Source organism: Neopelma chrysocephalum, unplaced genomic scaffold (assembly GCF_003984885.1).
Source record: "Neopelma chrysocephalum unplaced genomic scaffold, ASM398488v2 Primary Assembly neopelma1_44, whole genome shotgun sequence".
NCBI lineage: Eukaryota > Metazoa > Chordata > Aves > Passeriformes > Pipridae > Neopelma > Neopelma chrysocephalum.
In genome coordinates this window covers 2,176,138-2,204,081 of record NW_020897703.1, presented here as the reverse complement: position 1 = coordinate 2,204,081, position 27,944 = coordinate 2,176,138, and the positions used below count along the sequence as shown (strand labels likewise).

General features: G+C 46.7%; 1 protein-coding gene across 10 annotated transcripts in view; it reads right to left on the bottom strand.

Annotated features, from left to right (window-relative positions):
• Positions 1–27,944, bottom strand: part of LOC113965119 (von Willebrand factor C domain-containing protein 2-like) — a 426,515-nt gene that overhangs the window by 11,958 nt on the left and 386,613 nt on the right. For 9 of the 10 annotated variants that reach the window (XM_027678046.1, XM_027678042.1, XM_027678047.1 and 6 more), the window contains one exon: positions 15,391–15,520. In XM_027678046.1, coding sequence (XP_027533847.1) covers positions 15,391–15,520 — 130 coding nt within the window. Of the gene's footprint in view, positions 1–8,999; positions 9,299–15,390; positions 15,521–27,944 lie in introns of all 10 variants that reach the window. The other variant, XR_003533447.1, reaches the window with a different exon arrangement.

Below are 27,944 nucleotides of genomic sequence, written 5' to 3'. Positions count from 1 at the left end.
GAATAGTTGTATTTAACAAAATCATCCAATGGAAAAGGACTGTCCTTTCCTTTGCCAACAATTCTGGGTGTCACCACAAAAGGCATAACCACGATGTACGTGGGCTTTTGTACTCCAGCAGATGCCACGTGATACTACGGTGCTGTGTGGGGACAGGACAGTTCCTCTGCACTGTAAGGCAGCAGCCAGCAGTGATGAAAAGCTGGGATGCAGGTGGCTCTGCAGCCCTCCCCCCATAACTCTCAGAAAGCTGTTACCCATCATTCTGCCTCAGTCTGTTTTTATTATTTCATTACTGGATAAAACTATTACTCGCCCTCTGGTCTCAGTGGCAGCACAGTACCCAAACAGCTCGGAACAGGAGCCCGTTTTCCTCACAGCATTCCAGTGGGACAGGGGAGTGCACAGGGGAAACTGAGGCACGGACACAGTGCCCTGCTTGAGGAGAATGGGCATTACTAAAAACAAACCCAGCAGACAACTATTTTTAACAAAACCTGCAGGAACATGAAAGTTTGAAGCTTCAAACTGTGTTCCCAAGTGTGATGGGAATTGGTTCAGACCTTCCTGGCAGGAGGAGGGAACTGTGGGACAGAGCAGCAAAGTGATGGACAGTGACTTCCCAATGAAATTCCCCATTTCTGAGTGCTTCCACACTCTTCAGCAAGTATTCCCTGCCTTGTTTTCCTGCATTCATTTTGCCCTTTAGGATTTTTTTTTAAAGCCAGAAGGGGGATTTAGACATGTGAACAGCTACTGACCTGATGCAAGCTAATGATTTTATAAAACACCTAAAAAATGCTTTACTTCAAAAGATTGATGTTTCCTATTGTATTTTTGCAATGCCAATTAATTACTTAATTCATTAGCAATGTAACACAAGAATGGTCTTTGAAAATCTGCTTTGTGTAGATGCCTTTAATTATGGATAATTAAATACTGTGGAAGGACCTGATTATACCTCTGAGCATTTTCTAATCTGGAAAATGAAACACACTCCTGAACACATATAACACCAGCTGAGCTCAACAGCCACATGGAGTTAAAAAAAATGATGGGAAAATAAGCACCCCAAAACCAGACCACCCCAAACTCCATGACTAAAAGAGGGTGGGAATTCCTGGGGAGCACACCCTGACGGGGTTGTACCAGTCCCTGCCTCGCTGGGACATGAGCAGAAGCCCAAGGGTGCTCAGCGTGGAGCTGCTGCAGCCAGTGAGCAAACAGGGGCCCAGGGCAGCTCGGTGTTAACACCTGCTAAAGTTGGGAACAGATTTCCAGATGGTCCTTTGTACATACAGCAGCAATAGCCAAAACTGCTAAAAAGAGCAAAGCGCTCTCCAAATGTAATCATGGCTGACCTTGGAAGATGAAAATTTGCCAGCGGCAGAAGTTACTCCATAAGTTTGGCTTCGCATTCCTTCCCCTTGGTTTTTTTTTGCCCCTTCTTCTCCTCTTTACTCCTCCACAGCGATGGCAGTGAGGAAGTCAGCATCCAGAGGGCTGCAGTAACCAGCGCTGCTGTCTCAGGAAGAGTTTTAATCCCAGAAGCAAGCCAGGGAAATGTTTGTTTGGAAGACAGCATTCCAGACAGATCCCCTCCCTACCACGGCCAAGATCCTGCAGCAGGGACCAGGGAGGTTTATTTTTAGCTCAGGGGGAAGGAGGCACACTGATGTCTAAATAAAGCTGATTTGTGCTGTCACACCATGCAGGCACCTTGCTGTGAGTGCCCTCCCTTCCTTCCCCAGCGTCCTACTGATACCACAGCCCATCCCTCCTGCATCCCTGCTGCCCTCTGCACCTCTGCCTCAATGCAAACCCACTGATTACGGTGCCTTTAGAGCCTGGGGGCTTTTCGGTGCCAGCAGCCAGCCCCACTTGCTGACAGGGATCTGCCTTTGCTGCAGGGCAGCCCAACCCAAGTCCCTTTTGCCCCACACAGTTATGGGGCCAAGCACAGGGGTGAGAATGGGGCCATTCAGCATTGTAGCACAAGTGAGCCCTCTCAAGTGAGACTAATCCTTCTGGAGTGCCCAGGCCAGGGCTGGGTAAACCTCCCATGGGTGCTTTCAAGAGCAAACAGCATCTGTTTATCCCCTTTGCATCCTTCCTCTCTGGGCAGTCATTACGTGATTGTCACACCCAGTGAACTCTTGTCTTTATCTAAGATATTTCTCAGCTGGAAAATTTTGGGAAAAAAAATTAGTATGGGTCTTGTGAAACCTTAGGGGCAGGATGACAGGCACTGATTGAAATGGAGACACAAAAAGAAGAAAAACGTCACCCTTAACATGGGCTTCCTCTCTGCCTTCAAGAATTGGAAGTAGCAACTGTGACATGGGCATCCCTGCCCACAGCAGGGGCTTGGAATGAGATGAACTTCAAGGTCCCTTCCAACCCAAACCATTCTGTGGTTCTATGATGATTTGTGGGTGCTGATGTTCAAATGTGGGGGGTTGGTCTGCCCCAGAGATCCCTTCCTGGGGTGTACAGCCAAAATTCTGCACAGCAGCAGCTGATTTCAGCTGAGAAACGCAGAAACTCGGCAACCTTTGGGTAGAATGCACGACCAGACCCTGCAGCATATCAGACAGGGACGTGGGGCCTGTTTGCCAGGATCCCTACCCCAGGCTGCCAGAGAGGCTCCCTCCTAGTGACAAGAGGTGATAAACTCACTGTCAGCCCCTCACCAAGAGGTTACCCCTCCCAACGGGACAGCAGGGGGGTAATGCTGAAAGCAGGGTCTAGCAGAGCCCCCAAAGACAGCAATAACACCTTATTAAAAGGTGTTGCCACTAAAAGGACATTAGAAGGTGCCACGCCTGCAAGCACCACCAAACTTTCACCTCACCACCTGGGTCAGTCTTTGACATAATGAGCTGATGTGGGGGATTTTATTTGATTCCCCCCCCCCCCCCCCCAGATTAGTGGAAAACAGAAAGTCAATGGTCTGTAGCCCTGTTGCTGACCCCCAGACCGTGACCTGCCTATTAATGCACACAGTGATGGAGCACCACTGGGTTGGCCCCACCATGGAGCTGATATTCAAATACCCCCATGCAATCCCTGGTTTACTGCAGACTTCCCTGTGCCAACATTTCCTGTCCCAGAGCAGGTCATCCCTAGAAAGCCCAAACCTCAGTCGGCAGGACAAAACACTCCCATTTCCTTTAGACACCTCGAGCATCACCTTCACATCTGACCAATTCTGTTCCAGCAAGGATTCACACATGGCTTTGGAACCCTGGTGCCTTGATGGAGCTGGGAGAGCCCAGCCTGTGTGGTACAGGCTGTCCCAGCTGTGTGGTGATGCCCATCAGCGTCCCACGTGGGCCTGGCAAGCGTGGACACTGCCACTGCTCCCAGGTAGCTGGTGAAATCCTCTCATCTCCTCCCTGGCTACAGGACAGAGGCAGCACTTTAACCCACAGTTAGGAGAGGAGCTTCTTGCTTGATCACATGTGAAGCCAAGGAGGGAGGGCAGTGCCAACTGCAAAAACCACCAACAGGAGTAAGAAGAGTCCTTGCTGGGGGCTTGTAATTCCTTCTTTGGAGGCCATTCCCCTTCCATCAGCACTTCTTGAGCTTTTAGATCCATAGATACAAGTTGGGCTAAATCTGTAAGAAAAGTAATCCCCTTTATTTCATGGGCTGACCCAACTGGGAAACCCAAACGACCATTTGGAGAGAGGTGTCAAATCCATGTGAAACTCTTCAAGAAGGGGCTTATACGGGCACAGGAACTGGCCCTGGCTCTTTTTTGCATGTAAAAACTTCACTGTTGAGCTGTTAGAACAAATGGGAGAGGGGGACAAATCCTCGTCTGCTGCCAAAGCACGATGTCTCCCTGGGAGCAGGGCAGCCAGGCCAGTTTACACCAGCATCAGGAACTGGATCACAGTGCATTTGCTCTCTAGGGGGACACGAATTTAGCCAAGAGGAAAACGTGGTTTTGTGTGCAAAACATAACACATATACCTAATTGTTACTACTGTAGGCAGGTTTTCATTTTTAATCACAGTTTTCCAAGTCCTTAATAATTACAGTTTGACGTTCCCTGTAATACATTTCATTTTTGTTTGACACAGCTTGAAAAGTCACCAGAAATTCCCTCTCGCCGCTTTCCTTGTAGCACCGCGAGGGTACCCGAGCCTTGCGCGCACCAATCGAAGCAGAGCAGCTGAACCCATCCATCCCGGCTGGCAGCACCGCCCCGGTGGGTGCCCCGGGGGCAGCGGTGCCGTGGGGAAGGGCCGGCGCGGCCCCGCCCGCGCACACGGGGGATGACGCATGGGATGCTGCCGCGGCCCCGCTCCCGTGAATAATCCTCCCGCAGAAGGAGTCCCTCGGACGTCAGCGCTGGCTGCGATGAGTCAGAGATCAGAGAGCGAGGCTTTTCTGGAAGAACACCCAGCGGGGGCTCGGCCCTCGCCAAACCAGCGCCTTTCACTCGCACCCCAGCGCGGCGGGCTCGGCAAGAGCCGTGTCGGGGGCAGCGCGTCCCCGGCCCAGGGGCTGAGGGGGGACTGTTCGCTCCGGGGTCTGCAGCCCTGCCGGGGCGCAGAGAGAACTACGGCACCAAAACACGCTCGTGTTTCGGCTCACAAGCCAGAAACCACTCAAAGGCACTGACCTGAGCTAATGAGACTCCAGGATACCGAAGCAATATCGAACGAGGGCTCTTCCACCCACGCCTCCTGACATTTCCCATGCATTTCAATCAGGCCAGAAAGCACAGTGCCAGGTGCTGTTCTGCAAACAGCAAAGCCTGCAGGCCCTGATCCTGCAAGGTGCCAAGGGTTTCCCAAAAGCACTGGATGCTGACAGCCTTCTCCTGCCAGGTCTGGAAAGAAATGGTGGTCCCAAAGGCACCTAACCCCAGAGGAGTATTTTAATCCCACAGAATGGTTTGGGTTGGTAGGGACCTTAAAGATCATCTTGTTCCACGCCCTGCCATGGGCAGGGACACCTTCCACTAGCCCAGGTTGCTCCAAGCCCCATCCAACCTGGCCCTGGACACTTCCAGGGATGGGGCAGCCACTGCTTCTCCAGGCAACCTGTGCCAGGGCCTCACCACTCTCACAGGGAAGAATTGTTTTCAAACATCTAATCAAAACCTACTCCATCAGTTTGCAGCCACTGCCTCTTGTCCAGTCACAACAGGCTCTTGTAAAACGTCCCTCTCCATCTTTCTTGCAGGCTCCCTTCAATCTTGGACCTGGCTACTTACCCAGGCAAGGGGAACAGCTGAGCGGGAAGGATGTTTCCCATCACAGTCAAAGCTATTCCTCCTATTCCTCTCCCACTCAAACAGGGAGGGAAAGACAAAGGCGCAAACACCTTTAACTTTTAGTAAAAATCAGAGCAGGCTGTCTGAACTAATTCATAAGGCAAAAAACCCCTTCGTTTCTGTCTTCCCTGTTTGAAATGTTCCAAATTATCAAATAAAAATCTACATCTAAAAAACCATGTCACCCCCTCCACCCTTCGGATTTGAGTTAGTTCGTTCTGAAAGCATTAAATGGGGCATCTGATCACTTCAAGGTTTTTCCCTGACCCTTTTCAATGTACAAACAGAGAGTTTGCTATAATTGGCCTTTTTCCCGGGGAGGTTTCAGTGAGTCAGCATTTTCTGACCAACATATTCCCATTTTCTTCAAATGCTCTCAAGCAGCTGCAGTGAAAAGAGTCTGAGCTTTGAAAGGTTGGGGAGAACTTTGTGTGCTCATCTTCACACAGACCCACTTCTCTCAACAGATCCCTGTGCAGGACACCAGCGCTTCTCTTTTTGGTACATCGACTCCCGCTCCATTTATCCTAACAAACTGCTTCCCTACCAGCACTGCTGGGAATGAAACTTTTGTAACTGGGTCAAAAACATGGCTTAGTTCATGTCAAATGAGTTACACCAGTTTGCATCAATTGTGGGACTGGCCCATATCTATTTTTTTTCTTAAAACTGCTCGCTGAATTCCTTGTTGCAACTCGGATTTCAGAAACGGGTACAAGTGGAATATGGACATTCTGGAGTTCACCTCCCATTACAAAGTGCTGACACTCCCTGGACTGTCACCTGTGGGTGACTTCTCTGCCCAGGCCTCTTTCATTGAGCTGCACAACACAGCCAGAGGCACAAGGAACTGACCCACACCAACCCAGCCAGCCAAAGCAAAGAAAGCAACATCCTCTCCTCTTTCCCACTGGGCTTTCACTGGCTCATAACCAAGCCTAAGCTCTTCAGCCTTGGGCAATAAGGCAGATCTCACTGCAACCAGCCAAACCTGTGCTGCAGGAATGGAGGCACGAGAAGCCTCCTGCTGCAGGAGTGATGCCCTGGTGCCGTGCCTGCAGACCTGCACGGAGAGCTGGAAGCACCCCTGGAAAGCCAGAGCACACAGACAGCTCACTGAGAGGGAGAGGGGTGGGCCAAGGGGGTGGAAGGAAATGGATGCTGATGTTTGTGGGCACAAGAGCGTCTCTGGACAACAGGAACTGGCAATTATCTGATGGCAGAGTTGGAACTGCCTCCCCCATCCTTCTACAGCAGCACAGCTCTGCCACTGTCACACAGCAGCCCTGCTGCCATCGACACAACCTCCTTGCACCCTCACCTGAATGTGCTGTACCAAAGTGTGGGTCCCTCTGGCAAATGGTCCCACCGAGCCTGCACTCCTGTTCCTTCTGCCCAGGTGATGCACTGCATCAGTAAATCAGGGCTAGAGATAAAGAAGAACACACCTTAAAATCACTTCTTAGTCTCTCCAGCCAAACTGATGGGTGACTGGCAAGGCTGGGATGTGCAGACATGCAGTAATACCCCCAGCAGGAGAATACTGCACTGCTTTCCTTCTCAGAGGGGCATAGGTGTAGGAGAGACAGAAGGCTGCAGCTGAAATGCAGGACCCTACCAAAGGAGAGAGGATGGAGATGTAGTAAAGGTGGAGGGAAGGAAAGGAAGCGGGAGGAGAAAACTTCCATGTGCTTTTCTTACGTCAAAGTGTTCTCAGACTTGCTTAGCTCTAATCTTTAATTCATATTTTCATTACAGTCTCTTTGCTCTGCAAAGTCTGCATTTCGTGTAAAAGGAGCAGCTCAAACATCAATTATTTGACATAAGTCAACCCCTTGGTAAAGTCCTCTACTCTACATATATGTAGGCTCCAATAAAAGAAGCATTAAACATTCATCAAATTAGAAATACATGAAGACAGAGTCTGCTACTCTTCTCAAACAGATATGCCTAGCAGTCCCAACCTTCTAGAGCAGCAAAAGCAAACCCATCTCTAATTCTTTTAGAAACCCTGACCATGCAGAACACCCCAGCCTCCTGCAATGTGCCTCTGAGTAACCCAGGCATATCAGCAGGTCAGATCCTCAGCTGGAGTAAATCAGAGTAAAACAGACACATTACACCAAAGGACACAGACTCAGGATTTGGCTTTAGGCTTCTCTTGCAGCAAAATGGTTTACAGCAACGTAATTGGGTAATAATGTCATTTTTGGTCTTTTAAGTCACACCAAGAATCTGATCAGGCAATGCCACACCTGAACAGCAACACCACGCCTGCTTTCATTTCAGTACTGCTTTGGCTGCTTGTGTTCTGCAAAGGGAACTTGGCCTCCCATCCTGAATCTAGGAACTTCCTCCCCACAAAAAAATCCCAAACCGACTCCCCTACTCTCTATAACACCTACCCCCATGTTATCATGATGATAGTGAATCTTGCACTACCACTGCTATAGGGTGGTGCACACAAATTTCAGCAACATTTTCCCAAGGGGAAACAATCACTGACGAGCAGAAGCTTCCTCACAAATATTTCTGAGTTTAAAGAGCAATGCAGACCATGTAACATGTTTCCCACATCTCTGAGAGCTGTGTCCACTAAAAGACAGCTTTGGAGCCAGTCCCATCTGACAAATGGCTCCTCATAATCCTCCCCAGCCCTTCTCCTTAGGGTGCATTTTGAACTCTGCTGAGGTGGAAGCACGGAAGCACGGTTAGGACCTGGGGTACAAATTCAGGATAGCAGCTTTCAGCTCCTGCCTGGCCTTTGGCTGTCAGGCAGAGCCTTTTCCTGCCATGTTTAATTTGTGAATTATCCTTTTCTTGCTTGCTGGGCACAGGAAGAGACCACAAAGGCTCGGGCAGCATCAGGTGACCCGTGAGCGTGCGGGTGAACACGTCGGGTCGCAGAGGCTGCTGTCCCGCTGGCTCCCGCGGCAGCTCCCTTTGAATGGAGCTTTTCCCAGCAGCATCCCTGTCACTCTGGCACTGCACAGTCCAGCAGCTCCTGCTTTGTGTGAGCACTGAGCTGTGTGATAGAGTTAATCACATTAAGCACTGCTCAGTTCATGGCTTTTTTGTTCTCTAAAGGCTTTTCCTCTCCCTTGCCTCTTTTAGTCTCACTTTCTTTGAAACTTCAGGAGGTGGCAGCTCCAACTCAGCCCTCCCTGATGCTATCCAGCACCAGGATGGCTAATTTTGGAAGGTTTAACCTCTGTGTACCTTTCCAAAGCTTTTCACTGTTATCAGATGCCTCTTCCAACAGCTGTGCCCACGGGGAGCAGGGCAGTCTTGAGTCAGCAGGGCATTTAAGCATCTGGATAATCCAACTGCTGGAGATTCCCAAAAGCGATGGAGGGTCTAGCTCTTCACAGGTGCTTACGTTCCAAATTTCCACCAGCAAGTTTGGCATCTCCACGCCTTTAACCACTGGACCCAAAGTGATGGGGACGAACGGGCTCCACTGAAAGGCAATTTCAGGGAAATGACTTCTCTCAAACTGCAGTGTTCTGTCAGGCTGGTGTCTGCCTGGCCCAAATACACTGCTTCTTTTTCAGTCTAGATCTTCTACCAGCTTTTAAATCAATCCTTTTTTTCTCTGTTGGTAATCAAATCACTGTACTTGAGCTAATAGGGCACCACAGTTCCCATTCCTGCTGGTAATCCCAAAGAACATGAGCCGGTCCTTCCTGTGCCCCCTCAGCCTGACCTGTCAGTGAGGTGGTGGCCGTGGGGTGCCCGAGTGCCCACAAGGCTGGCTGGTCACTGGGTGCCATCAGTGCTTCATCCACCAGGAATGAAGGGTGCTGTGGCTACACTACACTACTGCCTTCGGCCTCCAGGACCCAGGAGAGGATGGTGGAGTCCAGCAAAGTCCAGCGTGAGGAACACGTCTTCTCTTGGATGGTCACAATCAACTTGCATCTGCACAACCAATCAGCACATTGCATAGACTTTGACTGAAGGGGGGTTAAGTGCAACCTTAAAATCTGGCCATTTCAGGAATTTCTGAAATAAATTAGAAGAGGAATTTTATTTAGTTGTTGGTTTGTTTTTTTTTTCCTAAAGGAATCTGCCCATGGCTCCAAATCACTGTTTTCCATAAAGTAAATGAATATGAAGTCTTCTCTCATCCTCTTGCCACATTTTCTGTGTCACCGTTATCCTCCAACAGTTGTATAAAATCAAATGGCAGACAAAACATCCTCTCCCCAAATCCTTCCTTTTTTTCCCCCTCAAACTTTTAGTAATTTTTTCCACATTTTCTTGATTTTTTTTTGTCACTGATCAGGTTAGAAGCAGAAGCTTTCCAAAACAATGACCTGGAGCTTCAGCGATCCACATCTTGCAGATAAATAACAAGCTATATTTATGCAATAAAGCACAAGTAATTTAATATCCAGGCACTGGATTATTTGATATTAAAATCTTGGCACTTTTCAAGATAGCTGATAATTTGGAACAACAGAGACCACGGTGGGAAAGTTCTTTTTGTCAACAGTGGTTAACAACATGCACTGTTAATCCATTACCTTCACCTAAAAGGATTTACATTTAGCCTTTTGTCCCCCCAAATCCTTGAAGCCTCCAGGGTCTGACCCTGGGTGTTAAATGAGACGTGCAAAATTCCCTTAGGGACATGTGTAAAATGTATTTGTTTGCTAAAGGAAAGGTTCCCTTGGCTTCCATGGGCTGGGAAAATCCTTGGGGGTTTCCTGAGCAAGTCGTGCTGTGTTACAGCAGGATCAGGCTGGGGTGCAGAATGCTTATTTCAAATTAACTTCAACAGAGAAATAATGAGCAGCAAGTTTATATTCTCAGTGAATCAAGAGAGAAGCTTGGGTAAAATGTGGGTTTATATGCACGGAAATAAATTATTATTTACTCACTTTTGTGCTCATGCTCTCAAATATGGAGACATTTGTAGGGAATTATTAATATTTATAGCATATTATAATAAATACCCACAAGAGCTTTGCCTGAAGACATGCTATTTTACCAGTGTAAAATCTGTTGAAGGTCAAAGGGATCTTTTATTTGTGTGTGGAGGACAGGATCAGCCTCTTTACTTGGAAATCTGTATCAACTGTGATAATTTAAAACTTTAATTAAAGACCCAGTGACAGATTATCTACAAAACGTCTTCCTGCTGCCCAGTATTCCATCAGGAATGTCTCCAGAAGCCCAGGCTGAGTAAGCACACTTGCCAGGAAATATTTCACTGTGGACATGTTAGCTGTTATCTGGCTTGTTAGGTAACAAATTCTTTTGTTGAGGATTGGTGGCAACAAACATTGAATTAAAGGCAAAACCAGACCCCAAAACAGAAATTTATAATACTTATTCTGTTCATCCCTCAAGAAAATGAAAGCACCACAGCAAAGACTATTTTTGCAGCTGTGTTAATGCATGTGTAAATGGGGAAAGGCGCCTTTGAAACATTCTGCAGAGCATTTCACACTTTAGAGAGAAGAAGAAGTTAACAATTCTATTGTGGCACTTATGAGAATTTTAAAATTAATTTCCCTGACACAGCTGTGCCATAAAAACCCCCAGGATGATGAGTTTTTCCTAATGTCAAGATTACTTTTGGATACAATTCTGAAGGAGCCCTTTGTAAAATCAGGAGAACACGGGTGCCAGGTGCCCTGCACTGCCCTCTGCTCAGCTCCGGCCTTTCCCAGGGCAGCTGCGAGGCTGCCAGCTGGGAATTGCATCTGGTTTTCCTTCCACGGAGTGACAGACGGTGGATGGATGTGAGGCTGAGCCCCCTGAGAGCAGTGGGCAAGGATCAGTCCTTGGAAGGACCTCCAAGGCCCCATGGGGACTCCCTGCTGGAGCACATCTACTCACCACCCCCCCCCCCCGGAAAGGGCATGTTGGGAGCGGGTGGTTTCAGCTCTGCCAAACAGCACAGGGGGGAAGGTGAAACACAGGGAGTTTCTCCCTCTGTGCACAGCAGGAGGTGAGAGTTGCTTGGAGCTGGCAAAAAGGAGGAACCGATTTAACCTGGATCACAGATTAAACCAGATTAAGAAATGTGAGGGATGATACACTGATGATCCCCCCCATCCCTGCACCCTGCAGCCTTGCCAGACCACATCCAAAGGGGTGAAGGAAATGGAAAGAGCAACCTCCAAGCGATGCATAAGAAAGGGTGTTAAAAACACACACATCCCACCAACAACGGGGCTCAATCCGCAGCACTGGATGGATTTATGGGGAGGGACAAGCAGAGGTTGGGAAATGAAGAATTCAGGGTCAGGTGAGAAGGCCCAGAGGAGGTATGAGCAACACCACATGGGCATGTCCACAGCCCTGGCTACAGGAGGATAGAGAGCTCACTGGGATTTTTGTGTGGAAAGGCTTTGGCACAGGCAGAGTGGATGGATTTCCTTTTAGAACTGCAGGAAAGCCTGGGGGCAGGGGGGACAGCACGGATGGTGGCAGCCATGGGCTTGATTTTAACAGTGACAGGCAAGTTTTAGATGCTGTAGAGGAGAGAGTTAACAACAGCTGACACACTTTTGTCTGGAGAAGTCACAATGACTAGAAATAACAACTCGGGGCCATAATTCCGCGATCTGTCACTACCAGGAAACGTGAAATCCAGTGACCTTTCATCTCCACGACAGAAATGCTGCACAGCACCTGGAGCCATCGCCCTTAAAATCCACTCTGACAAATTGGATGATAGGACATGAAGGTGAAAATGTCCTCTCCCTCCCTCATCCCCAAATTTCAGCCTCCTAGTGAACTCCTCCTGCTCTGTGTGTTCCGTGGTATCCCTTGCCAAGCAAAGCCAGTTTTGCTGGAGCTGCAGTGTTTAGCAAAGCACGAGACAACAACTTCATTTCTTTTGACACTAAGGAATAAAGCCACCTGTTCACTCTGCTTCTATATGATGGCAGGGAAATTGATATTGGCTTTCTATGAATCTTCAGGTCAGGCTTGTTAGAATCAACACATTTTTGCATTATCACAGAAATCACTGAACAGTTTGGGTTGGAAGGGACCCTAAGAATCATCTCATTCCACTCCTGCCATGGGCAGGAACACCTTCCACTAGCCCAGGTTGCTCCAAGCCCGGTCCAAGCTGGCCTTGAACACTTCCAGGGATGGGGCAGCCACAGCTTCTCTGGGCAGCCTGTTCCAGTGCTCACTGCTGCACAGCAATTTTGCCCTTGGCAAGACAGAATTAAGACAGACATGAATCTGAATGTCTCGAGAGGAAATTATTCTCCTGGTAAGGGCAGCAACAGCTAAACAAGCAGGCAAGCCATGCTGCTGTCAGAGTGCAGCAAATGATGCGGGGTTGTGTTTTAACCAAAAACGAGGATTTTCCAAAATTTTAAAGAGTAGCTTTTGAAATGATGATTTGCACTTCATGTCTGTCGGGAGATTGACTTTTCTTCCCCTCTAACAACTGCATCTCTTGAGCTCTTCTGTTTGCCAGTCTAAAATGATGACCACAGGGACTGAGATTAAGGTAAAATCTTTTAATCACGCTGAAACATGGCACCGAAACTGTCTTGACCACTTTGGCAGAAAGCAAAAGGTATTGGATGGAAGGAAAAAACCAAAAAAATTTAAAAAGGGGGGGTTCAGTCATTTAAGTGGGTCTGTCAGCTTGCGTTATCTTCACAACTGAGCTTTAATTGACTGGCTGCAGTGGGGAGCTGAAAGACAAAATTTTGGTCTCAAGATGAACAGACAGCTGAAAACGTTGTGCTCCTCATTCATTAGGATATGTCAGAGGGATTCAGATGGGAAGAGACATAGCAATGGCTGCTACTTTCTCCCGAGTCTCCCAGACTGTAAGGGAAAGGCAAATGCAATGTGCCACACTCAGCCACATCCAAGAGCAGTAACAAAATGCTCATCCATATTCCCTGTGACAAATGAGACTATCTTGGTGCCTACTAATTTTTATCACCGTGTGAATTATTTCATTACATTTGTGATGGATACAGACAGAACTCCAAGCTTTGGCCAACCATTAGCCAGTCTGCTCCAGCTGCAGCAGGAGGAGCAGAAAGCCCAGCTGGGAGGTCTCACATCCCATCCCTAAAGCCAGGCTGGGACACAAGGAGGGGTTCAGTTCCCCTCCATGGCTCCTCAGTCCCAAGGAACAGCCATGACCCACTGCTGGCTGAGCTGTGCTCCAAACCCCGTTCTCCCTGGCACCAGAGACCAGGATTCCCAAGGTTGCTCTGGAGAGGATGGTGAGAAACACATCCCTGCCTAAAACAGGTTTCAGCTGTACAGCTTTTCATCTGTATCCCCCAAAGATGAGCGAAGAGAGGAATGAAGGGATTTGGTAAAACCATGGGTGTAGCCTCCTGTCTTCTACTTGAGGGTTCCAATCTGTGCCCAGAGTCCCTTCAGCATGTGGCTGATTTTCCTTCTTGTCCTCCTGTCCTTGTTCCCGCCAGCAGGAGCTGCTTCTTTCCCTTTCCCTGGTTATTTGGGCACTCTGATTGTTTTGGGAAGAAAGATGCTGGTCATTCCTGGTCACCAGGGGTGTTGGGGACTGTGACACAGGAAGCCACCCACCCCCAAAGAGGGAGAGTCTGGTTACTGGGGAAATGGTCACGGTGGTGAAGGGTTGGTAGGGAAATCCAGAAGCTCCTGGACCTGTGTGAAGGCACCTCTGAGTCTGCACTCCTGGGAAGCTTGAGGGATGCTCACAGGTTGGATTCATGGGACACAAACAGGATGGGATGTGGAGCCAGTGTAAATGCAGGGGATTCAGGATGGGACCCTACACAGGATGGGAACAGAGGCCAAACACACACGAGCAGCGTTTCTCGGGTGTAAATGAGTCTGAGCTGTGGGTGACGGGCACAGCCATGGCCAGTGGGACCCCCAGGTCACCAACCCAAGACATCAGTCTTGTTGTGGGAAACCTCACACTCAAGCACAGCAAAGGTGGTGGACAGAACTGGGGAACAAACCTTTTCTCTGCAGTTCATCAACAGCAACAACAAACCAATGAAATATCCTATGAACATTTTCTGCTTTTCAACAGCAACACAAAACTAAGTGAAAATCTTAAATATACTTTGGAGCAAAAATCACACAAACCTTAGGATTTTAATTAGTATTTCTGGTACAATTTTCCAGACATTTTTTTAATTTTGCCAGTTCCTTTAGTAAAAATATTTTGCATTTCCAACTCTTCGCTTTTTCTCTGTCTTAAAGAGCAGAAAATGTGTTGAAAATGTTATTTCTTTGCAAACATTTTCATTTAGATCCAAAAGCAACCATTACTCTTATCCAGCAGCGGTGATGTATGTACGAGAAAATATATACAGACCATGAATTCTAAACACGAGAAGATGAATCCAAGTAGCTATTTTTTACATGTTTAGAAAGCTGTGAAGAAGTTTCTGTGCAGCTACTTTACCTTTTAATTTGTCTTCACATCTGCATTAGGAGAACTGTGCTTTTTCAGAGACATACATGTGTACAGGCTGCGGTACAAGACTGGGGAAACCTTCTTGGAAACAGATTTCTTTTCCAAAGAGGTACTTTCAGTCATTCCAAAACCTTTCTTGAAAGTATTGATGAATCAGACTCCAATTTATGAAATCACTCCAGAGGACAGTGAGGGCCAACCATACACACAGAACTTCCAGCACAAACTAATCATGTTCTGGGCTTGGTGAGCATCTTATTGGCCACAGGAGAAGTTTGCCATTGAATTTGGTGAGTTTTCCCTTGGTTTTGGGTAATAGGCATTGGTTTCTTAATTTAGGCACAAAGACTCTCTCTTTTCTCATAGACTTGGTTCTGTGTTAGACTAATTATGAGAAAAAAGCAAAGACATGAAACGACAATCACCAATATCAGGACTCAGTCCTATAAAGCCTTAGTCAAGTCAGCCATTCCATCTGCTTCCAGGAGAAGACACAGGCCAGGAAGGGCAGCCTTTAATTTTCCCAGTTGCCACCCCATAACTGAAGGCCACTCATAAGGCCTCCCCAACACCAGCCTGTGCCAGTGGAAGCAAACCTCCTGCAGATGCATCAGTAACAACATTTGAATAAAATGTTTCCTTTACATCTCTTTGTTAATTCAACACAGTACTTTCTTACCATTTTTGCAGACAGGACAACACTGTTCTGGTTCATAGACTGGGTTGACACACTCGGGAACTGCGCAGTCTGCTACAACACAGTGAACTTCATTGCTGGGCTCGCAGCGACACCATTCGCATGGCGAGGGCTAGGAACAAATCTCAGATTAGCCCAGTGCCTCCCGCAGCTCACAAGTTTGCAACATTTCCATCTTGCCATAAGATAAACACATCAGCGTTCAATACCCCTTGACTGCATCATTCATCACGGGTAATACAAATCAACCTCCGGGACAAAAGAGCAACATCTGAAATAGGCACCACAACATCGGAAAAAACAGCGTATGAGCCTTGTTTTCCCTGAGGGAGTGTGGGGTTCTTTAGCCTTCATGAGACTTTAGGTCCCTTTGCCAAAAAAACTGAGCTGAAGCCACTAAGTTGTACCTCTGCTCTCCCCATGTGTGTTATCTGACACATCTGGTGCCAGAAGAAGAGCAGGATTTTGGGAAGGTCACGAGTGTTGGTTCATCCCAGGAAGGGAGGACAGGGTGATTTTCCAGGACATACTCCTCTGCCTTGTAGACCACCACTGCCAGCGCACCCCAAGCTGTTGGAAAGGTGTTGCTGGGGTGGCCTGTCCATCTGGCAGCCTCTCAGCTTTCATTCCCACTTTTCAGGGCAGAGGAGAACAGTGTTGCTCTTGGAGAGGCAAAACCATTTTATTCTGTGTTTGTGCAGCACCTGCATCCGGGGTCTGTGAGTACTCCCAAAACATTACCATTAGTTCTGGTCCTGGCCCCTCTCCTGCTTGCTTCAACAAGGTCTGTGAGCAACAGACTCACACGAAATATGTAAATAATTAAGAGACTGAGTAATTCAGCTGAGTCAGGGAATTCTGGATTAAAGCACACACCTAAATGGATTCGTTTCAGCTCCATGAATCCAAACAGGAATCTCTATCCATCCCTGAATAGCACAGAGTTGTTACTGCCTCACCCTTTGAAAAGCTGCAAAAATCTGTTGAAAAACAGAAAGGTCAGTGGTTTAAAGTTCCCAGTGACTTATGTGTGTGCAAGTGTGATGAAAGGATGACAACAGAGCTAAGAAAGGAGAACAAGAGGATAAATGAAAGGAAAATAACTTCCTTTCAGTACCAGTAGGTTCAATATGTACCTCCCATTTTCTCAGCAATGGTAGCTCCATCACTTACACTTGAATGAGTAAACGTGGGTATTGGAAAAAAATTCTGCTTTATGTTGCATTGATGGGAGTCTGCAGCAATGGGAATTCCCCAATATTAAAAAAAAAAAAAAGAGATGCAAAGAAAGAAGGATTAATCCTGATGTGTTGCAGACCGCAGTGATGGGTCACTCATTTCTACAAGACAGATGAGCCCTGGTTCTGGCAGGTAAAAAGCTTTTCAGTTCACCTCTAAGAAGCTCCATATGTCTTGAGTCTAATAATTTATTCCCAGGAAATTCATTTCTACCTTAAAATGCACTAATTAAAGCTTCCCTTGCTTTGTCTCAGCGTCTACAGTCTATAATTCCCATCACCTTTCATTTGCTCACGGCTTTGGCAATTTAGATAAAATCAGCACTCCTTGAGCAAGGGAAGAAGCATGTGGAGGTGGAATTCCTCTCTCTAATTATCGTTCCTCATTCAATCCTGCTTTGATTTCCGTCTGAAGCACCAGGAATCTAAATTCATTTGACTGACATTTCTTATTCAAGGCTATTTAATAAGAAGAAACAATACAGCAGAAAATAGACAGAACTATTTGCTGGGGGATCAATAAGAAAATTGCTGCTTTGTTTTTACTCATTTTAATCGCTAATTATACGGAGCAGCAGAAGTAGATCTTGTGATTTGTGGAGGCTTTCACTGACGTATCCTCCAGGACTTGTACCCATCCTCACTACTACTCTGGCTGCAATGCTAAGAAATATGGGATGGGTTTCCAGGACTGCAGCCCAATCCATGGCTTAAAGATGATCAGCACAAGCAGAAGGTGCCCCTGAACGACTCTGCTCTGAGCAAACGAGACATGACACACACATCTTTTGCTTCAGCGTTGTCAGTGTAACCTGACAGTGACACTGCAATAAACCATGATGTTCCCTGGCACGGAGAGCAGCTTTCCAAGAGGGGAGAACTGTGCACAATTAAAGCAGGAGAGCACACCCCGGCAGGAACAAGGAATGAGCAGCCAGCAAAAGCAAAGGTTGCTTTGGCATCAATCAGACTTTTCTCTGCCACCTCCTCCTTCAACGCTGTATCAAAGTCAAGCTGCTCGGTCTTGCCACCAGGATCTTTCTCTGTGTGACCATTTTTCTCACTTGCCAGTGCCCCTTACCATGGCTCTTCCCCAGCCCCTCACATCCATGGGTGACTCCAGCCCTCCTGTCCACTTAGTTTATAAATGTCTTGGCACTTTCTCCCATGGGATGTGCTTTGGGATCCAATTTGCAAAACCCTGCCCTTTCAGAAAGGACTTTTCCCCAAGCACACTGATTGAGCATGTTTAAATTGTTGTCTGCAGGCTCAGCTATTGCTTTCCCTGAAGCTATCCTTCTTGGGGAACAATTGGCCAAAAAAGTCCTCTCTCTATGGATATAGGCAGTAGGTAGACCCAGCAGCAAAACGACAGACTGGGAACCAATGAAAGACGTCCCAAAACTTTGTTTCCTGATTCCTGACCCCATGGAAGAGGGGTGGTTTACACTTCTGTAGCCACTGAAGTTGAAACACCAGTTCCAGAAAAGAAACTCCTATCCCTACTGGAAAAGGAGGTTGAAAAAATACAGAGGGTTTCTGGAGTAGGAAAGAGAGAGGACACTGTCCCACATGGACAGTGGAAACGCTTTACTGCTGTCCCTTAAACTGATTATTTTGGAAACACTGTTAAGATTAAAGGATCACAAAGGTGATCATTTATTTACTCCAGCTGCCCAAGGCAGAATAATCTCTTAGAAGACTTTCAGGAACGATTTAAAGAGATGTTGGTGAAGAAACATTCTCCTCACCATTGCCCAAAAGGAAAGGGCTCCGTCACACACACCAGGGTGGCCAGAGGAAGGAGCCAGCACTTGTTCTGTTGTGTGGCTAGAAAATCTTAAATCTCAGGTGCTGTCAAATGGGAAACATCTGGAATCAGCAGAGTTTGTTAATGAAGGAAGAAGGAAGGAAAATTAAAACAGAGAATAAAGAATACACATGGCTAATAAAGATTTTATGTGCATGAGCACATAATGACAAACTTGATAGATGATATAAACAAACAAATGGAAAAGGCAGCAAAAGAACAGAATGAAAAACAAGATACACCCTGAGCAGGGGAAATCGGGAAGCCAAACAGGATGTGGATACCACATCTCCTCATCTTCACTCTTGCACCCCTTCACACCACTTCCCACCAGTTTCCCCCACAGATGAAAAGTGCCAGGATATGTAGGAATTATGATTGCTAACAGCATCCAGCTACTCCTCTCAGTGATAAGGGTCTCCCTGTCTTACAGGGTTGGGCACCAAGTGGGTCCTTCTTTAGTCAGCTACGAGGTTTCATAAACCCACAGAAATGTCACACCTCTGAGATGTCTGTTTGTCAGGGCTCCAGCAGGCCCTCGGGTCCTCCAGAGAGACTGGTGGACAGACAGAGAGATCACATGATCAAACAATTCTTGAGGAAAATAGCCTAAAAACCTGACCGTTCACAAACTTAAGGGAGAGGTGGAGAAAATGGAAATCTGAACTCAAAACTAATGTTTAAATCTACTTGTTAATGCTTTTTTACAGCTGAAGAGATCTGGATCAAACATTTTTTTTGACCAAGGCAGCGGGTACAATCACACCAATAACCAACACACAAAACTTCGAGTTTTTAGTCAAGATCTTGCAAAAAACTTCTGCAAGACTTAAGCTTTACTCCACCTCAGTCATCTCATTTAGTCACAGGAATTCTCTTGTCCCAAATACTTACTGAACCTCACCTGTATTTCTCCCTTGTCCACAACTACACCACCCCAAGCCACCTCTGCTGCCCCAAACACGTGAAAGCCTTTTCTATCACATGTACATTGCCCTGCAAAAGCTCCTCACTGGGGAGTAAGTGTTGTCCTTGAGTGGACAGAGGAAGCATATATACATACATATATGTGTGTGTGAAACATTATTTTGCATTCTTCCTCTTCCCTGCCTGCAATGAGCATTTCTCTGTCACATGTCTGCTTGTCAGTCACTCTTAGCTGCTTCTACACAAATATCTCTAGAGAGGTGGAAAGGGAGTGATTTACCCAAGACAAACTAAAAACTCTGAAGGTGACATGTGACTGATACTTTTTCTTCACCTGTTTGTTCTGTCAATCAGAAGCAATTTTCCTCGACATCACTTTTGGCTCCTCTGCCACACTCACCAGGATAACTGTGGTTTCCAAGTGCACTCATGTCAGTCCTGCACACGGGCTGTCACCCAGCCCACAAGAGATCTCAGACCAGGTTTCAAGGCTGCAGTCTCCTGTGATGAGCTGTGATTCTTCCAGCTGGCTTCACTCGGACTGGGGGTTTGAGGCTCATACCCCTCCAGGAGCTGGGAAAATGCTGCTCATTTTCCAACAGCCTTCCAAGACTGAAGTGTCATTTGGACCTTAAGTACTTCAAGTGCCAGTGGATCCTGTATCATTAACACAGACTGTACAGAGACCTTGCTCCTTGTGACTTCCCACTCTATGAATTTAGATGCCAGCTCCTCCAGGCATGTTGAGCACAGCCACTTCCCAATGCTCTGGACCTCCCCTCACTTTTCAAGAAAAGACTTTCAGCTGTGTGGTGTTGTCTTTGCACCTGGGTTTTCAGCCTTGTGGAAGAAGGCTTATATCTGTGCTGGAGCCAGCACTGAGGCTGCTCAAAGCTGTGGCAAATTCTTGCAACTGCCCTCCAGTCATCTGTTCTGAGATCCAGTTCTTGGGATTTGCTGGGCTGCTCTCTTCCCCTTCCTTCCTACTCTCTCCAGCTAAGCCTGAAGAGGGTTTTTGTACAAGAATGTCCAATAATCCCATCCTGGAAGACTTCATCTCATTGAGAAGGTGCCATGAAGTGATCACACAGGGACTGTGTCCTTGTGCTGTCTGACACACAACAGCCCTTCATCAATTATACACAGCTACTGCCAGACAGCTACAGAGCAATACAAACTTTATGAGTATTGTATCATGAATACTTGACATTTCTTCAGGGAAATGAAATAGAAAAGCTACATGTAAGTGTTTACAACCATCTAATCACATTACAATAGACCTACTGATCATCATCATGCGGGGACTGTTCAAGTTAGTAGAATACAGGCTAAGTACTTCCATGGAATTGAACACACCTGCTATTGGGGCCTGTGATGCCTTCCACAGTCAAACAGGTGAATTTACAACATGGCCTGAACGACGGGAGAAATCTGCTTGGTCAACTGGAATTTGAAGTGGTGTATAACCAAGGAATTAGGCAATGAGCTTTTCTTTCTGAGCCCTGGGGAAACCCAAAGATCCATCACATCAGAACAAATGCAGAGGAGATGCCAGAACTCTTGGAATCACTGGGAACCTCAATCGGACATGTTTAAACACCAAAAAGGACATGGTGTGTAAGGATAGGCCTTTTCTAGGTGATATTGCAAAGGGAAAAAATGCTTTTCATGGTAGTTTCACTGAATATGGAATTGCAATGCTTTCTCCCCTGAGAACATGTTAGAAAAAGAAGTGCCAACCCCTTAAACAGGAAATTACATCCTACCCATTTCTACTAATGCCAGAGTGGTTTGGATTGTACTGAATGTAACCTGGCACTTCTGCAGACCTTGCCATAGATTCAGATCCACAAGCTGTATCCACATGCAGCTCCTGCCTACACGTCTGGATGTGTCCCATCCCCTGGACTCCAAGGGAAGGAAAACCGAAAACCATCGCTGCTGTCAATCTCTCCATCTTTCAGGACAATCCCATTCAGCCTCTCCCCTCAGACAGGCTGGACTGGTGGCATCCTGCTCGATCCAGACGAAACAGCAGGAAAAGCAGGGCGATGGAAAGTGAACTCTGTCAAATTGGGCACTTATATCTTAAGGGCAGCTGCAACTTTTAATGATGCTCAGGACAATGGCAATTCTGATGGAAATTATTTCTGTAGCTACAGTTTCAGGTGGTGAATTTACTGGCAGGAAGCAAGAAAGGCAAGAAAGTTTAAAAGGACCTGATGAATCAATTTGGAGGCAAAAATGGCTTCTGCATTATGGCTGAGGTGGGAAGTCATAAACCAGGGGAGAGGAATAAGAAAGGAACTGGGATAGCATTCATCAGAGATACTCCTGGAGTCGAAATTAGAATAATTTTCATTGTTATTGAAATTGCTTGTGATCTCAGGCAGATTAGCAGGAGACTGCAGGAAAATTCAGAGAAAGCTTTCAGTTGAGAAATTTTGCAGGTGCTAAACTGGTGGAGAAGGAGCTGGTGACTGAGTCCCACCTGAAGGTGAGACTGAAATCTCCTCACTTCTCTTTCGAGCTGCTTGCTTTGCTTTTACTGTTAGCAGCAAAAATGTCACTCATTTTTGTCACGTACTTAATAAAATAAAAATCATTCACCCAGCCAGTGGAGCTACAGTATAAATTACACTACAGAAACTGTAACCCCTTGGATTTTCCAAAGGTGGAAAGTTGCTCAAATAAACAACCTCTTCAGTGATTATAGATGAGTACAATCACGGAAAACACCATCAGGTTGCAAATGACTTTGCAACAGGAAAAAAACTACCAAGTCATTAGATAATTTATCTGCAGTGAAAAAACTGAAGCTGGATCCTACTTACATGGAGCACTAGCAATACAAATGAACTGTGCCATCCAAAAATTGAAAAATGCTTGCACCATACTGCAGATTGGCTGAACCAAGGAGCTGGCTTCCAAGAAGCAGCAGAAGTGGATGCTGAGATCCTGTTTTTCTAAGGGAGCCCCCAACACACACACACAAACATTACTAAGGTAAGACTGAAATGAAATACAAATTTCCTCAATGGAAAGGACAAGAGACATTCCAATACATTCCTGAAAACATTTTCTGTAAATGGTGACTCCATCCTGTACTCAAAGGAGCCCCATCACAAGGAGGTTGAACATGACTTGCCTATTTTCTTAGCCTACAGCAGCCCTCTAACCAAAGCTCCACTTGAGTTACCCCTGTAACTGCTGCTTGTCTGTTCACATCTCTGAGGCCTTCCAGCATTCTGGTGACCAGGTGTGGATTCTGGAGATGGAAAGGCATAAGGATACTGTAATCCACCCCAGAAGTCATGTATTCCTCTCTTTCCCTCATCCCCTGAGCATGCCTATCCATACCTGGAAACAACATTATCCTGGCCATCTTTTTCTAAAACTCCCTGGGGAGCTACACAGATGAGTGAGCCAGATGAGGGAGAGAAGCACAGAAGATGTGCCTCACCAGGGCTATCCTGGGCCCACATCCGATGGTTCAGGGCTGTGACGGCATCAGGAGCTTTGTGCTCGGGCTTGATCTGTGCCACACAATTTGATGAGTTTAAAAGGCTCCTGGAACCATGTCTGGATCTGAAGAGTGACTCCTCCATTAGCTGATGAGAGAGAGACAACCTTGAGCTGAGTCCTGGCCCTTTTTCCACGGGAGCTGTGCATCTGCAGTCTCGTGGTTGCTTTTCTCTCCCAAGAACAGCAGTGAAGCTTTCTGTAAAAACATGACTTTGCACTTCTTCCATAAGAACGCTCCCTTTGCTTTGATATATGTCTCATTTTATTCCTTACAATAGTTGCACCTCACCTACCCTGGGGCTGAGGGGACTGGAGTTCTCTATTACTTTGGTGATAATTTTTATGACTTTATTACAATAGTTTTTCAGTTCAGACATGCCCAGTGCACAGGGAAGGGACTCCTTCTGAAAGGTTATAGATATGACAGATGGGACTGTGGCTCCAAAGCACGATGCACAGCCCTGTTCGGACACAGACAAACGTCTGCATGTGCTTCACATTTGTTAAGTCCCTTTTAATGTCAACAGGGAATGTGAGCCCAGCTGGCAGTGTCCTGCTCTCCATTCCCTCCCAGTCAGCTCTTGCAATGAAGGAGCCACGTCTAGGAGAAAGCTTCCTGGAGCAGGGAAAAAGGAACCAAGAACCTGGTCAGAAAGGTGATCCCTTTCACATGTGTTTTCCCTATACCCAAATCTGCTGTTTCCTCCTTTGTTGATGCTGAAAAATGGGAGAAGGTGGCAAGATAAGCTCTGTGCACTGATAAAATACTGAATTTGTACTAAGGAGGGAGGTATAATATAAACAGCCATATCACCTTGGAGGAGGTTTATACCTTGGTCCCATTCCTTCTCCTGCAGCTTCCTGTCTGGATCATCAGATGCACAGCTACAGTACTGTTCAGGCAGATCTACACCAGGGATGAATTTGGACTCCTTTACCCACAGGACAGCCAGATGATGGCTGTTCACTGAACTGAATGCAATCTTTGAGTCACTCTGCTTCGTCTGAAGACAAACTCCGTGTCCCCACACAGCTCAGGCTGGAAAGCATCACGGTGATGGACTGGTGGTGACTCCTGGCTGGGCTGCAGCCATCACAAGCAGGTGGGAGCTCTTCCTGCCCCACTGCAGACTTCAGTGCTCTGTCACCCTCAGACTTGGCATTTCACAGAGTTTTGCACCTCCTGTGTCCTAAGGGAAGCCAGTCTCGCCCCCCGGAGCTCCTGCATCCCATCAGCACCCCAATATGCTCCCTCCTTCCCTTCAAAGGAGCAGCTCCTTCCTGAATGCTTTGCCCTTGCTCACTGCTGCTGAGCTCAGGGTTCACTCCAGCACTGGAGCTGGAGACAAGAGCTCATTACTGTTCTCCATCAACACATGCCATCACCTTTTTCTTCTCCCAAGGAAAGACATGTTGGCTGATCCTGAGTCTGTGTCCAAGGAGCCGTTAGGAGCTGACTTGCTTTTTTCCTTTACACTGCTGAGGGCAGAGGAACCCAAGGGTGCTCAGTGCCCATGACTGCACCTACACACACATTCCCTTCTTCTTCACTGTCTCCAGGCCCTGCTCCAAAGCCCTGCCAAGCAGTGGGTGGGGGCTGAGATCACGTGTCTGCTGGAGTTTGCTGTGGTTGTGATTCCCTTTGCTCCTGGGCTTTGACAGCGATCCCATTTTCACTGCACTGAGAGGTGCGAAGGGGCAAACACATGATATCAAACAGTGATCTGTTCCTGGTCACTCTTCTCTCTCATTCTCCACTCTCTGTCCCTTTTTTGATAGCCTGGCCTTACTCTTCACTTTCTGGCAGGGCGGATTAGGCTTTGTGGGAGCTCCCTTGGACAAGCCCTTATCCCAGGTCAGCATCATGCAAACTCCACAGAGGACTACCTGCCTGGCACTGAACACCACTGTAACATCCCAGTGGGCCACTCTTGATCCATGGAGCCACAGCAGTTCATAGCAGCAGACAACCAGCAGCTCTTTACCAGCTGGCACTGTGGAGAAGGCATTTTCCAAATTCTCCTGTCTGCCCTTTGTACCCAGTTGTCAGTGCCTAAACCCCCAGGAAAGAGGCCAGCAGGGTCCAGGAGGTTTCTGTCTCTCAGGGGATGTTATCACACTTGGTTATGAGCACAAACTGGGGAGAATGTGAAATGAAAATGGGTTTGAATGGGTTACCTGTGATAAGAGAATACACTGGGATCTGCTAACACAGGGAGCACACTGGGCTAACCCTCGGTCAGAAAGGTTTTGCTGACTGGGATGATCACAATTAACAAACTGAGAGATTCCCTGCTTTGAGGAGCTGCTTCAAAGCTCATGTTCCTCCTAGCACACTGATTTTACTGTAATTCCCAAAGAATTCCCTCTGAACTGTACCACAGAACAGAGTAAGGAAGCCTAATGCTACACGTATTTTTATTTTGTAACTAGACTGAGCATTGTCACTACATGACTTACCTAATTATAGTCTTTAAAACAATATCTAGAATAATTGGATAATTGAGCATTATTTTTAATGAATGCAATTCTGCATAAAACACATTCCAGTGGCAACAAACACACATCTGCACTTTCCCTCACTCTGGTAGGAAACAGTTTCCTAAAAAAACTTCTCACTAATGAGCTGGGAATGTTTCTAAGGATGACATCCTTCTTCATAAGCTGATGACCTGAGGACCTCACACTCACCAGCCCTACAGAAACATCTTGTGTGACAGAGATGAACACAGCCTGGGAGAGCCAAGAGATAAGCCCTTCTCTCCTTGGCCCCACTGAGCATTGTCTGGCATGAAATAAAGCCTCAGACTTGACTTTACCACTCTTGGAAGGAGCTGGTAATGGCTGCGTGCACCACACATCCCATTTTCTTAACAGTGTGGCTCCAGCAGCAATGGAGGGAGGGGAGTGGAAGTGCCAGAGCTTCTCCTCTGGGTGTGCAGAGATATCCCCTCTCTTTCAGCAGCTCTCTGGAAGCAAGCAGAGCCAACGGGCTATTTCCTGGAGTGAATAACTGAAAGCCCGGCCACAGCTCTGGCAGTACAAATGTTGGGCACACTTTAATTCCTGTGTCATATTTACTGGAAAAATACCAATCCCTTGGGCTTGCGAGTGCAGGCCCAACTCTGCTCTGCGCTGCCACACTGGGCAGTGCACTGGGATTAAAACAGAGGCTTGTGCTCAATTCCTGGTGGGTTTGAATCCTGCTGATGCTCAAGGTTTGGGTCTCACCTCTATCAATGGGAAGCTCTGAGACAGCCTGTGTGTAGCACAGCCTGTCCCACTGAGCTCTGAGCTTTTGGGGCCTCCATGTATTACTACAAACTGGGGAAGATAACTGCATGGATTTTTTTTTAGCCAAATTCTGAGTAAAGACCATCTTCTTTCACCTATTCTAATAATATATTTGTGCATAATATAACATATATGTTACAGAATCAGTAGCTAGGTACATAACATAATTTTAAAAAAAAGGTATCACTATAGATCAATATGTGACAGGCCTATCTATTTTAGTATGTTTTCTTGATACAAATTATGACAGAAATACAGTAAGTCAGTAATTTTTAGATTCCTTTGCATAGATATTGTCACTGTAATTTTGCCAGGAGGGAGATAATAAATCATACTTTTCCATCTGACTGATGTTCTGTTTCCCCTGTCTGATTTCAATGGCTGTATGCTATCTTCAGAGCTGGCATTGTTCATGGATCCTTTTATTAAAGCACAGGCATGTTATTGAAATTTCTTTTGTATTATGATTTTGTAGCCGTACATGAAATTGCAGAACACACAAGAAGAAGAAGGAAAAAAAAATAGAAAAAGCCCCATTTGTTTGAGTCATAGCAGAAAAAAACAAACCCTGCAGCACACAACTTCCTTCCTTGGAGAGGAAAATGCCAATATTAAAATCGGGGCCTCATGCTGGCTTGGGTTAGTAATCAGCTTCTTGGAATTCATGAGCAAAGATCTAAGAGCTACTAGTGATTTGGAGGACTGGCTTAGTGCACTACCAAAATGCTTCAATAATGCTTGTTCTTGCAATGATCAGCTTGCCATGACTTGAGTACTTTCCAACATTCCTTTCCTCCCCATGATGTCTTCCCAGTGGCCTAAGGAAGCTCCTCAGATTTAAGGTGTTGTGACTCTGTACTCTCACACTGATACAAATTGGAGCATCCACGGTCCCAACCTGCAGCTGGACAGTCCAGCACAGCTGGGGAGGGCAGAGGGATGGTTACACCACTGCACCACCCCAGCACTGCATGGTTACACACTTCTCCCCTCACCTTCCCTTTTGACCCAGGGCTGCATCACACTCTTGTTTGTCACCTAACAGCATCACCCCATCGGGAATGCTCCAGAATGTCCCAAGTGGTCCATTCATATATGATGAGGTTGCACTCCGAGGCTGGGGAACTGGAGGTCTGAGCAAGGCTGTAACTGGCACCACTTAATTTCTATTTCTGGCATGGTTCTGGGGGTGGGGAATCACTCTTTGGTTTCACTGCCTCCCCTTCTCCAGTGTCAGGATGGACATGCTACATTTCAGGGCTGTGAGGTGCTGGACAGCTGCTGCATGTTTGCATGTGCCTTACTTTGTTAAGTTATATTCAGATAATTGCATTAATAAAACATTTTAACAAAGGAGAAGGAGGTGCCACTATTCTGAAGTAAAGGTTTCCATAATGAGCTGAGAATTACTATATGATAATGCTCTGCTTACACAGTCCCTCATTTATTTGGGATTCTGATTACACCCTGAAGATCCCTGCTAGAGCTGTGATCCCTACTGTGCCATAAAGTCAGCAAGATACAGAAACCCTCACTGAAGGATTACAGGTGATTTGTGGACAAAACAAAGCAATGAACTTCAGATATACTGGCAGGAAACAGGGGAAAGAAAAATAAAGTACAACTCCAGCACTGAATCCTGGCTCTTTTCAGGTCAGTGAAGATTTTGCCTTAGAAGCAAAAATTGCCCCTTTCCTGGCTTTTTTTGTGTTTTTTTCCCCGCAGTGTGAAGGCCTGCCCGT